Source organism: Rhinatrema bivittatum, chromosome 5 (genome assembly GCF_901001135.1).
Source record: "Rhinatrema bivittatum chromosome 5, aRhiBiv1.1, whole genome shotgun sequence".
Classification (NCBI taxonomy): Eukaryota; Metazoa; Chordata; class Amphibia; order Gymnophiona; family Rhinatrematidae; genus Rhinatrema; species Rhinatrema bivittatum.
The window spans coordinates 305,979,908-305,993,362 of NC_042619.1; the positions used below are offsets into that span (position 1 = coordinate 305,979,908).

The 13,455-nt window shown below is 44.3% G+C and overlaps 1 protein-coding gene across 1 annotated transcript in view; it reads right to left on the bottom strand.

Moving 5' to 3' along the window:
* Positions 1 to 2,899: 2,899 nt before the first annotated feature.
* Positions 2,900 to 13,455, bottom strand: part of CKAP2L (cytoskeleton associated protein 2 like) — a 79,515-nt gene continuing 68,959 nt past the window's right edge. The window contains exons 7-9 of the mRNA XM_029604241.1: positions 10,624 to 10,687; positions 8,293 to 8,497; positions 2,900 to 3,180 (exon numbers count right to left, since the gene is read on the bottom strand). Coding sequence (XP_029460101.1) covers positions 2,955 to 3,180; positions 8,293 to 8,497; positions 10,624 to 10,687 — 495 coding nt within the window. The 3' untranslated portion in view covers positions 2,900 to 2,954. The remainder of the gene's footprint in view (positions 3,181 to 8,292; positions 8,498 to 10,623; positions 10,688 to 13,455) is intronic.

The window sequence follows — 13,455 nt, forward strand, 5'->3', positions numbered from 1 at the left end:
AAAATCTTTTCCCAGGGGCACCAAAGAGTACATTTTAGACCTCTTGGCCCTTTTGAGAGCAGATTCAACTACAACTGACAGATGAGGCAGTTGCTTCTTTTCAAATCCAGGAGTCTTTTGGACATGGTATATTGCATCCACTTTCACTGGTGACATGGCAGGCTTCTCACATTCTCATCTTAATCTCTGGAAGATTCTTATGGATGGGCACTGGCACAATTTCCATGGGGGAATCCACAAACTGGACAATGTCAAACATTTTTGCCTCTACTCTTCCAGCTTCTGTAAAAATAGCTAGAATAACTATTCTCAAAAAAAAAATTGGCAAGGGTGTTTTCCATACTCTCTTTCTGCAAATTCTCTCTGATCCATATGGGTATTCCCAGGAATACTCAGACGCTGAGTCGGAATCATATGTTGGCTGTTTGATCTGACTGTGCATGTGATTAGAAGACAAGGCTTTTGCGAGGGTGTCCTCTTCTCTGTTGTATCTAGACCCTCCACCTTGGGGAAAAAATCTCTCCCTTCACTGATGTACTTGAAACAATGGTGCAGCAGTTCCTGATGCAGATTCCTCTCCAGGAACTAGCAACAAGTTCCTTCTGCCTGATACCATAAGAGCCTCCAGCAAAGGTTAGATCTCAGTCTGCAAGCCTATCAACTATATTAATGCACCAATGCTTACACAACCTTAGAATCCAACACTGCACGGATCCTTCTTTCCAACTCCTCAAAAACTGTCATTACCAATACCTCATGGGAAACAAAAGTGGTCCATTTGCTTGGGATAGCTGAGATATATTGGTGGATAGCATCTGCATCCTTTGAGGCTGTCGCAATTCCCAAGCCCAATGCAAGGGTGGGCTATCTTTTTTGTAGGAATGCCTAGGGGGATTTATAGACACAATGTCCCGGAATCTCATACCAATGAGGATCAATGAGATGTCCTTTAGCCTTCACTTGATATTTGTCATTGGTACTCCTCAATGCTGGTACTGATGAAGAGAAATCCTTCACTTTTGTATCGGGGGGAGAGTTAGACAATCTACCTCTGTGGCCTTTATGGGTATTTGACAGAAGAAAATCAATGCTTCCTTGAGATTGATGCCCCACCAGTGCTTAGTGATGCTCCTGTGAATTTTGATGACAATGGGCTGGACTTGCTTTTCCCAAACAGTTTTTCAATCAGCTATCTTCCTGTATATTGAACATTGTGAGACATTATGGTCACCCTGTAGGCCGAACATACATGGGGATCAGTGATAGATATGTGACTGCACTGGGGTGCTTGCTGAAATCGCTGGTCACCTTCTGTTTTTGGGACATCGGCTGAAAACTAAGATGAAATTGAAGGGGAGACAACATCTTAAACAAACAGCTAATCCCTAAACTAGATATACTTTGGAGGTCTGGAACCAGCTTTCATCATCTCACCTCATGATGAAAGCTGGTTCCAGACCTCCAAAGTATATCTAGTTTAGGGATTAGCTGTTTCTTTAAGATGTTGTCTCCCCTTCAATTTCATCTTAGTCTATCATTACAATTTAATGATGACTTCCCAGCAGTAAAGAGAAGAGTTTCAAATGGTGGGAAAGAAGGGAAGTTGACATGGGTGGGTCAATTGTTTAATTCTCACGGGTGGATAGAATTTGCATCCTTAAAAGAGAAATATCAATTGTTGGATGCTGATTATTAAGCTTATGTCCAAGTTTGACATCATATGAAATAGATAATGGATCAGCATAAAATAACTGAGTTATTCTGTTTTTCAAAAATTTTGCAAAACTGGATTACCATCTAAAGGGTTTATTTTTAAAAAGTATAAGGAACTGAAAAACTACAAGTGAAACTAGCAGGATTGGGAAAATGATTTATCTTGTACAGTGGATGTTACTGCCTGGGAAGACACTAGATGGCGGATTACTAAAACATCAATTTTCCACAATTAGCGGAAAATTTCTTTAAACTCTATTTTCAATGGCATTGTACACCTCAGAGGTGAAGTAGAATTTATAAGACTACTTCTTATCAATGCTGGAGGGATTGTGATAACAATGGGACATATCTGGTGGATTGTCCCTTTTTGGGAGGGTGTTATTTTGGATTTTACCAATGTTTCATTAGTAAAAGACCAGAAGTGTTCTTATTCCACACTCCAGTGGATGAAGTGACAAAGGACATTGCTAAATTGGTTACTCAAATATGTGTGGCTGTGAAGTGTGAAACAGCAGTGCACTGGAGACAGAAAAACCCACCTACCAAAAAAAAAAAACCAAAAAACAAACCACAAACTTTCCTTGTATGATTATGGGGAATTTATCAAATGGAACAATTAAGTGTGCTATGAAGACACTGTTTCATCCTTTGTTTGGGTGCGGACAGTATTCCAGTAGTGGGATAATCAGAAGTGCTCCCTCTTTTTGAGCCCTTGATCTGGAACTACTGAAAGGTGAGGAGGGAGGAGTCTTGGGGAAAGCCTATAAAAATATGCAGTAAATATGTTTTGTCTATTGTTAGCTGTATAAATAAAAAAAAAAAAAGTGAAATTAAACAACTTGATTTAGAACAAAAACTGACCGATGCACACAACAGCCACATGAAAAAGAATAGGAAAACTTAGGAATGAACAAAAAGCTAATAATCTTAAGAGGACCAAAAAACTAATGAATCTGGAGGAGGAAGAACACTGAAAATGTTTCAATGTTTTCATCAGAGAGAAAAAACCCAACTATCTGGCTCTTTGGAAAAAGAAGAAGTGAAAGGCCTGCACAATGCTGGGATGGAATGCACATGCTCAATAGAGTGTGTTAAATGCTTCAGCTTCTAAATGCTTTGAAGTAAACATCTTCAGTCAGGCTCCATCAGATGTGGTCACCCTAGCTGTGAGGACTTCATATCCTGCTTGTCCTTTGAGAATGCTGCTTTTTTTTTTTTTTTTTTTTTTGAAAGACAAGCTACAGTCCAAGGATCTGAGTGTTTATTTCCTTTGGCAGGGCTTCATTCTGGCGGTACACAAACGAGCTAGTTTCTTCCAAGTCTAGTAGCTCATTCAGAGAACCCACGACAGTATCATGCTCCTGCAGGATTTCTGGATAGCAGGAAACAGAACGTTCGATTCGTATAGAACGTCGCACTGGGGTCAATAACTTCAGGTCCTGGAGGGCAGGTTTTCCCTTCAATCTATATGCATGGGGAGAAAAACAGCTCTTTACAAAACTGCTCTTCACCAAGCTACAGAAACTACAGCTGCAAAATGAAGGATCTGTTCTAATTGGGTTCAGCAATCGCAAGACTTTTCTGTTACATTCCCAGTCCCTCAACCCGTATCCAAACTAACATCTCACAAATTCCTTGCCTCCCCACCAAGCCACACAGATTACAATAGTTGGGAGAAGCACAAAACTACTGCAGATTATGTTTTAAACAGATTTATCATGTTTGTCCTAGATTTGTCTTTCAACAGGACCTCTCCCCCCAGAACAGGATCCTAGCCAAAATGGCAGTCTATTTAAAAAACAAAACAAAAAAAACAACCCATTATCTGGGCAAATACTGGACCACTAGCCACTGACCACTATTAAAGATGCTAACTTGCCCAAACTTTTCACTTATCCTCCAACTAAAAAGCATAACAATGGAGATTCCCAGTAAAGCAGAGTTGCTTACTTGTAACAGGTTTTCTCCTAGGACAGCAGGATGTTAGTCCTCACATACACTGGTGACAGATGGAGCCCAGGAAGGAAAGCTTATGTCAGAGTTTTTGGAACTTTGACTGTGCATACTGAGCATGCCCAGCATGCCCTATTCCACGCGTGGTCCTCTTCAGTCTCATAACATAGAATTACGATAAAAATTAAAATAAAAAAAATAGGAGAAATCCAACTCTACGGGGTGGTGGGCAGGTTTCATGAGGTCTAACATCCTGCTGTCCTAGGAGGACACCTGTTACAGGTAACCAACTGTGCTGTCTCCTAGGACAAGCAGGATGGTAGTCTTCACACATGGGTGAATCCCTAGCTACAGGCTGCTCCCCAAGCAAAAGGAGACCAACAAGCACCAACCAGGTGCCAATGGGCACAATGACCACAGTGCTGTTGGTAACAAAGGGGGAGACAGCCTGAACCCAAATAATGGGCCCTAGGCAGGTAGTGCTGGATTCTACACCTCAAAGAGATTCCAAAGGACAGACTGGCCAAAACTACTGTTACGTCGGCCATCCCTATCCAGACAGTAGCGAGATGCTAATGTGTGTACAACTCCACGTCATAGCCCTGCAGATCTCCTCCACAGAATCTGCTCATAAGTAGGCCCACTCATGTTGCCATGGCTTTAACAGAATGAACCTTGACATGACCCCTAAGATGCAGTCTGCTAGCCAATTGGATAGTGTCTCTTTGGCAACAGCAACTCCAAACCTATTCCTGTCAAAATAAATAAGTTGGGTGGGCTATGGGCTTCTATCCACTTTAGATAGAAGGCTAAGGCTCTCTTGCAATCCAAACTGTGCAAGGCTCGTTCGGCTTGGGGCAAATGGGGCCTGGGAAAGAATGTTGGCAGGATGATTGACTGGTTAAGATGGAAATCTGTTGCCACCTTAGGCAGGAACTTAGGATGCATACACAAGACCACCCTAACATGATAAAATTTGGTATAAGGTGGTTAACTCACTAAGGCCTGGGGCTCACTGACCCTGCGCGCTAAAGTGACCACCACCAAAATGATGACCTTCCAGATCAGGTAGTTCAGGTCACAAGAGCGCAGCAGCTCAAAAGGAGCTTTCAGCAGCTGAGCTACACCACGTTGAGGTCCCAAGGCACAGCGGGGAGGCTTCAGTTTAAGCAGGCCCCACATGAAGTATACAACTATTGGTTGTACAGAGATGAGCGCACCATCTACATCTCGGTGGTATGCGCCAATTGCACTGAGATGAACTCTAACGGATTTGGGTTTCAAGCCAGCCTCCGATACGTGTAGAAGGCAGACAATCCGTTTTTGCATGGGGCAGGTGTGGTGTGAGCTTTCTGCTCACACCACACAAAAAACCTACTCCACTTCAGTCTGTAGGACTTTCTAGTGGAAGGCTTTCTGGAAGCCACCAGGACTCGAGACATCCTCAGAAAGATTGAGCGTCAACAGGATTAACCTCTCAACATCCAGGCTGTGAGAAACAGGACCTGGAGGTTGGGATGCTGCAGCCTGCCCTTATCTTGCATGATGAGATCTGGGGAAGTCCCCAGATGGACAACTCCCGAAGGAGTGGAAACCAATCTATGGCGGCCAATGAGGGGCTATGAGGATCATAATCCCTTGGTCCTCGCAAAGTTTCAAGAGTCTTCGTTGCTAAGGAATCTGAGGATATGCATATAGAAGACCTCTGCTCCAATGTTGGGTAAAGGCGTCCGAGGCTGTTTTGCCGTCTGACCTGTACGGGGAGCAGAATTGAGTCACCTTCCTGTTGCAGGGGGACGCGAAAAAGTCCACATCCGTGCTCTCCCATATGCGGAAGATCAGGTTTGCTACCCCCTGGGTCCAAAGACCACTTTGGGTCTAAAGGCACAATTTAGTCTGTCCCCTGTCACATTCTCCATTCCAGCCAGATACATGGTCCTGAGTACCATCCCATGGGACAGGGCCCAAGACCAGATCTGGACCGTTTTCCAAAACAGGATGTATGACCCTGTGCTTCCCTGCTTGACATACCACATAGCAACTTGATCGGCTGTCCAGAAAAATTGTCCTGATACAGTCACTCTGAAAGCCCATAGCACGTACCCGATCGCCCGGAGCTCCAGAAGTTGATCTGACACTATGCTTCCTGGGCGGACCATAAGCCCTGGTTGTGGAGCCTCTCTTCTTGAGCTCCCATCCCAAGTAGAACCCCTGCCCTCTTTGCCTTGGTGGGACAGGCTTGACCGCTCTGGCTGTTAAGAGGGCAGAGAGCTCCCGTAACAGTACTACCTGATACACTATTGGCCCACAAAACGGGCAAGGGGGCAATTTAGTAGCATACCCAATAGATTTAATCGGTATCCTTATCGGACGATGGTCAGAACCCAAAAGTCCAAGGTTATACTGGGCCACCAATCTGCAAAGAACCATAGCCTGTCCCCTGACCAGGGCTTCAGGTGGCTGGCTTATGCCAGTGGAGTAGCAGCCTAGTTGTTAGAGCAGGGGACTATGAACCAGGAGACCAGGGTTCAAGTCCCACTGTTGCTCCTTGTGACCTTGGGCAAGTCACTTTACCCTCCATTGCCTCAGGTACAAACTTAGAATGTAAGCTCTCTGGGGATAGGGAAATACCTGAATGCAATCCGTTTTGAAGCGCTAAAAAAAAAATATGCAAAAAGCAGAATATATATCTAAATAAATAAATGCTCCATATAATCCAGTCAAAACCCCATCTCCAGATTTGGCTGGGGCTTGGGAGCTCTGTTGTCTGGGATGGCCATGGGAGCTCACCCTCTGTGAATAGGAGTGACAGCTGGCGGTTGACACCGGCAGGCACTGAAGCACTGCCACCACAGGGGAAATGGAAGCAAAATTAAAAGTACCGAACCACTGAAAAACCTGACTGAGACTAGAGGGAACCGAAAAGAACCTTTGTTCGATGAAATCGCGAGAAAACCCAAAAAGGATGGTGGAAAAGTTGCCAAAGGCAATTTCTTAAAGAAAAGCCATGAGCTCATCGAACCACAAGGTAAAAGCTCCGTGGGGAAAAAAAATATACTGAAGAGGGACCCCGCGTGGACACATGGAATAGGGCATGCCGAGCATGCTCAATATAGTCAAAGTTCCAGAAACTTTGACGCAAGTTTTCTGTGCTGGGCTCCATCCGATGATGTCACCCATGTGTGTGAGGACTACCATCCTGCTTGTCTTAGGAGAACTGATCAATGCCTCCTGAAAATTATTGCATTGAACACAATAAGTGACAAAATCCCATGCAATTTTCCAGATCTCCAACCTGATGTCATCCTGTGTCATATCAGGGATTTAAACATTGCTTTCTATATTGTGCATGCAATACCTCTTACCTCCAGATCATAAGAATTAGTACAAGTCTCATTCTGAAATACCTAATAATGCAACAAAAGAATTCACCCCAAAAACTGGTATAAAGTTAAACAATTAAGAGTGCTCTATACTAGAAAACGTAACATTCCTGACTAAGAATTGGCAGAGAGAGGCTAGTACATGGTTTCCCAAACTGTCGGTCAGGTCTCCAAATGGGATAACCACTTTCAGCTGGGGTCACAAGCAATCTTTAGACATCAGCAGTATTCATAATGGAAGACTGTACTGGCTCACAGGCCACATGCTCTCACAGACCCTGCAGTGTCTCTGCCCTTGCATGAGTTTCTGTGGTAACAAGAAGCTCAGTATGAGGAAGGATTGGGGCCGCTGCAGGGCCTATGAGATTGCAGTAGCTCACGGGCCCCATGGTGACTTTCATTACAAATTCTGCTGCTGTTTGCAGATCACTGTCAGGCTTGGGACCAACCATGATTCAGGGGAGGGCTGAGTGTGCATGGGCCAGTGGAGACTGCCATTGCTCAACTCTCCTCGCCCACTGCTGAACCCACACAAGAGAAAAAAGTTGCTCCTGTTATCAGCTTGCCCTCTCTTCCTACCATTTGTCATCCATTTTTGTGCCCAGATTTGAAAGAAAACATTGCCACTGACCTTGGCTAGGTGGATGCTTGGAGAAGGGCCATTTGAAGGGAGGGATCAGATGCAGAAGGGGTTTGAGGATTGGATCAGCTGGAGAGGGACTCCCTGTGGAGTATGAGGGGGGAAAGAAAAGATTGACTGGGGGATGTAAGAGAAGAGTTGAGGGGATGCGGTAAGGCTGGGAGGTGAGAGAGGGAATGGGGGATGAAAGCGAGGGGGGATGCAGTGTGGGGGATGTAACAGAAGATTAGTTGGGGTTTATAAAAAGGACTTGGGGTGGGAGGAACAGTTGGGGAGGATGCTAAAGAAGGCTGGAGGGGATGGGCTGGGGAAGTGAAAGAAGCGATCAACTGGAGGAGCAGAGATTGAGCAAGGGGGTCCACTGGAGGGGATGAGGTTAAGAGAACAGGTTAGAGAGAAGGATCAACTGAGTGCAAGGAGAGTCACAGCAGCATGATTGTTGGAGAGTGACCACACCTCTGCTAATTTGTTTTGCTTGTCCTCTGCAGTCTTTGAATTTAAGTGCTAAAATGGGGTCACTTTGCTAAAAGTTTGGGAAGCTCCAGGCTGGTAATTGAAAGCCTGCAGTATTCTGATAAGAAGAGTTTTAAATTTCCTTGCCTGGGGATTTCACCAACTTGCAACCTTAGGTATGAACCCTGTTCAGCAGTCCATCCCTTTGCAAGATTGGCTCCGGGTGTCCTCACAGCCTGCGCTTTCTTTGTTAGGTAGGAGGGTTGAAATTCTTCAGAAGTCGTTTCACTGGCTGCAGCATTTTTGGGTACAGTGGCAATGTCCTCACCAGGAAGAGGTTCAAACGTAACTGCTGTGGAAGAGAAACCATTCTTTTAAGTAGGGAGCTGCAAAGCAGCTTTTTAGCAAGTGACAAAGCAAGCCCAGATAAGACAGTTACAGAAAAACGTTCTGGAGGAGAGGAAGGCCAGAGGTGATGCCCCAAGCCTTTTACCCTAACAGGGGCATCTGACTGATTTAAATCCATTTTGGAACTACTAATAAATTATACATTTTAGATTTGCAATATTTTTATAAAAATAACTAGATCGTATTAAACGTTGAAAATCACTGAAACTTGGTGTTATTTCAGCCAATGAGGCTGCATGGAATCAAAGCATAACCCATTTGGGTGGATTGGGTTATGCGCAGAGGAATATTATATTCTATGGTTGGCTCAATGACGTGCCAAGGAGGTCTGACAGAAGCTTGGGATTGAGCCTCCAGTACAGATGTATATCATAGAGATAACAAATGTGTGTAATTCCCTGCAATTTGGGCTACAATAGCAATTTTTTTCAATGGAATTTTTGGTCTGGCAGTTTCCTTCTGTTTCTTTGGGCTTCCAGCTAAATCAAAACTGACCTTTAACAGGCTATGGTGCCATGAATCTTCATTCCCAACTATCCAGGGATTTGTCCCGATTTTATATCCCTTCTAACTCAGCCCAGCAGCTGCAGCAAGTATTCTTCGGCAGGGATCAAACCATAATGCACTCTGGCTAGCAATGTTTCTCAAACTTTCTGGTGCCAGGGACTGGCTGGCTGACCACTTTAAAATGTGGACTGGCTGGCAGGTAGAGTTAAGGGAATAAAGGGTTTCCTCCTGTGGCTGAAGCGCATGGTGGATCCCCTCCATGCATAAAGTGCAAGTTGGGCTGGGTGTACATGCATCATCCCCTCTTCAGGAATCTCCTTCCCAGTCTCAACACAGCCACCCACTACAAGAATTCTGACGCAGGAGCTGTGCTCCTTGCACCCATTACAATGCAGAAGATAATGTAGCCAGGGGTTAAAAACATATTGGTGGTAGTGGGGGGAAGATGGAACCTCTTTAAAAGGTCTGGTGCTTTCAACAGCCTTCAAGACTGCATAGCTAGCAACCCATTAGAGTCTTTTATGTTTAAATCAGCAAGTGTGAGAGAAGTTCCAGACTCAGATGAGCCCAAGGTTCATGTTTAGTTTACTAATCCAATAAGCTGTTTGTTGCCAGTGGTAGTGAAAAGCTGAACCATGCAGGCAATCTGCCCATGCACCCAGAAGTAGCAGCAATGTGTAGCAGAATGAAAGCTGGAGTGAAATCGCTACCAGGACATTTTGGCCCAGAGGTATAGGGAGGTACAGAATGGATGTGGGCAACCAGGTGGGAGCCAGTACCTGCGCGGCTGCAGAGGATGGCTACAGCATGGGCCTGCTTCCTCCTGCAATGACTGCCATTCTGCACACCAGCAAAAATGCTGCTGGGGACCGCTGCCTGTTCATGGACCAGTGGTTGAGAAACACTGCCCTAAAATCTACCCAACGGCAACCTTTAATGGCCAAGTGATAGACTCCCTGCTACCTTCCAAATGTATAGGTTGTGAATGCGGCCCATACAGCATCTTCAAGCCACCCATCCCAGGGATTAAATGCATTGCCACTGAGCCACTAGAAAGACCCAGTTTAATATTGTATCAATGATCCAGAGAAAGAAATAAACAGTACTTCCATTTTTTCAGGCAGCACCAAAATTCAAAACATAGGTAGGACAGGCTTTTAGAGGAAATACATTGGTAGGCTGGATATAACTAAACACTTGGGGAAAGCACTAAACCAGCAAATAAAATTACTATTTAGGGTCAGGAAATCACTCTCCCCTCTGCAGAGCTGACTATAAATGCAATGATTTTTGCCTCTCTCTGGATTACCAGAGCACACACTGTCAGGTAGTCAGAAGATGGCTGGACTCAATAGATCTCTGCACTTTTCAGCTTATGAGGCTATATAATAAATTGGTTAACCTCAGAGAACCATTACAACCGACTTCACAAGGTTACTGGAGCAGTGGATGGTATTTATCTGTAACTACAGCAAGGCAGCCAGACTGGCAGAAGTCATCTCACCACCAGCCATCCACCCTGGTCCTACTCTAGTTGATAAATTAATATGAAGCATGCATTACCTTTGGACTCTGTGGTGGTATTTTCCAAAATACCAAAGACAACCTCTCTTAACTCCTGAATTGGCTGTGAGAAGGGGGAGAGGAAGATTAAAAAATAAAAGTTATAAAAACCATTCAGTTACTGTGTTAAGTACTGTATGATTTATTTCATGCTCAAATGTGTTCTCTCAAAGTTGAAATGTTGCATTCATACACCCTGCACTGAATGACATTTGGTGTAGGCAATGTCATTTTCATTTAACATTCAGATTTCAGTCTGGTTTTCTTCTGCTTGGCTTTCTAACTCCTCCTCCAATTCCTATTGAAGAATTAGCAAGCAGCACACTCACTGTTTTCCATTTTTCTCATACATCCTCTCCACTGGCCCACTCTTTCCAGATGCTCCTGTAGCAGAGAGCACACTATGGCTCTTGAAAGAGATGGTGAAATTAGTTCTTACTTCATTTCATTTCCTTGAGTCCAGTCAGACCAGCCCAGATGCATGGGTTAGGCTCCCTAGCCAGCAGATGGAGACAGAACTGGTTTGCTGACATCACCCCCCATATAGGGTCCTGTTCTGCACGTGGCCTGTCAGTATTCTACGTAACAAGCTAAAATAAAATTTAAACCAAACTCACCTGTAACCAGAGGACTTCCTGAAATCAAACGTGTAGAAAAAGGAAAAGATAGAAACCTTTATAACAAAGAACAAGATCTAGTTCCTTATCTGTGAGGACCTAACTCTTCAGCAAGGTCCCAAATAGCAAATAAAGGGATGAAACATTTTAGCAGATAGGGAGGATTCTGGACTGCTCTAGCTGGACTCAAGGAAAGGAAATTATCACAGCTAAGAAATAATTTCACCTTCCTCTTATACAGCCAGACCAGTTCATATGCATGGGAAGTACCCAAGCTACCCCTCAACTGGATAGGACTGTCAACCCTGTCGAACCAAAGGTTAATTCTTTCCCATCTCGGACATCTAGATGATATTTTAAAAAAGGCTTGCAGTGAAGACCAAGTTGCTGTTTGCAAATATTTAGAGGTGACACTAAACGTAGCTCAGTCCAAGTCGCATCTTGTGCTCTTGTGGAATAGGCCCTCAAGCTTTTAGGAAGAGGGAAGCCTCTGTCAATGTAGGCCTCTCTTATAACCTCTAATTCAGTGAGCTACAGAAGCCTTCAAAGCTGCCTCACCTCTATTACAACCATGAAAAAAAGGAAGAAAGATGGTCATATTTTCTGAATCAGTCATCTTCAAGCATCTCAATAAAATTTCCTTGTATCCAAATGATGTAGCTGATCCTAGTTCTCCCCAAACACATTCCTCCAAAAAGAGGGCAGATGCACTACTTAAGACGAAAGAATGACACCACTTTGGGAAGGTACGAAGGCACAGTACAAACAAACTGCTTCTGTAAATTTCAAAAAGGGGTCCCCACAAGAGAGCCTGAAGCTCAGAGACCTGTCTGGCTATTCAGATTGCCATCAAAAACACAGCCTTAAAACTAAGCAGCTTGTTTGAAGCTTTCCTCAATGGTAAAAAAAATTCCCAAACTACATTTAGATCCTATGAAGGGACCAAATCTCTTATGGGAGGTCAAATGTGTTTCACCTCGCTTAGGAACCAAGACACATCTGAATAGGAAGACAAAGATCTACCTCCTGGATGTCTCCTGTAACAAACAATAGCTGCTATCTGCACCTTCAAAGAATTTAGGGCACGGCCACTCCTTGTGACCTTGGGCAAGTCACTTGAACCCCCATTGCCTCAGGTACAAATTTGATTGTGAGTCCTCTGGGGATAGGGAAATACCAACAGTACCTGAATGTAATTTGCTTTGAAGTGCCAAAAAAATCAGAATATAAATCAAACAAATCAAACACACCCTTATTTTTAAGCTCTCTTGAAGAAAGACTGAAGGTAACAAAGACCTCTGTCCTCACACCAGATTTCAAAAACTGTCCACATTCACATATGCCAAAGAAGTGGAGGTCTTTTTTGCTTGTAAAAAGAATATTACAACAACCTCTCTCGGTTCCTCATGAAGAAACACTGGCCCCTGAAATACGAAACCCCTGAACAGAGGAAATACCAGCAGATTCCCTTCCAACATCTTTATCTGATCTGCCTAGCAGGGCCACCTGGGAAAATCAGGAGCAACCAAATATCACAAGGCCCAGATGCTCAGAAATCCTCTGCACAACTCTGCTTATTAACAGCCACAGCAGATCACAAAGCGGACCTCGCTCTGGCCACTTCTGAATCAGAGAGCCCAACCCTGAGAAACATTTTTCCTTTCTTCAACTGAAAAAGTTTCTTTCCTTTGTGTAACTGCTGAAGGTTATCACTGGTTCTATCTGTTCATTATCAGGAAGAATGCCTCCTCCATCAGAGACCACTCCTTGGGATCTAGAGCTCTGGCTGAGAAAGTCCGCTTATACATTCTCTACCCCTACGTGAGCTGCCAAGATCATCCTTACATTCTCCCCTACCCACTCCATTAACAGCCTTCCGACCAGGGCCACCTGAAACTCCTGGTTACTCTCTGGTGATTCACATACACCACCGCCACTGCATTTTCTGAAAGAAATTTGATCATTTGCCCCCTCAAAAGAGGAGCCAAATGGAGAAACACCAATCTTACTGCCCTTGTTTCCAAATGATTGACCACTTACTCTCTTCCAGTGTACAAAACCCTGAACTACTGGACTCTGACAGTGCACTCCGGCAGCCTATGAGATTGGCGTTGGCCATTACTGTAATCCATGAGGGGCGGTTTTCTACCCCTATTTCCAGGTTCTTGGGAATCAACTGCCATTCCAAATTTCTCCTTTCAAAGCACCAGCGTCT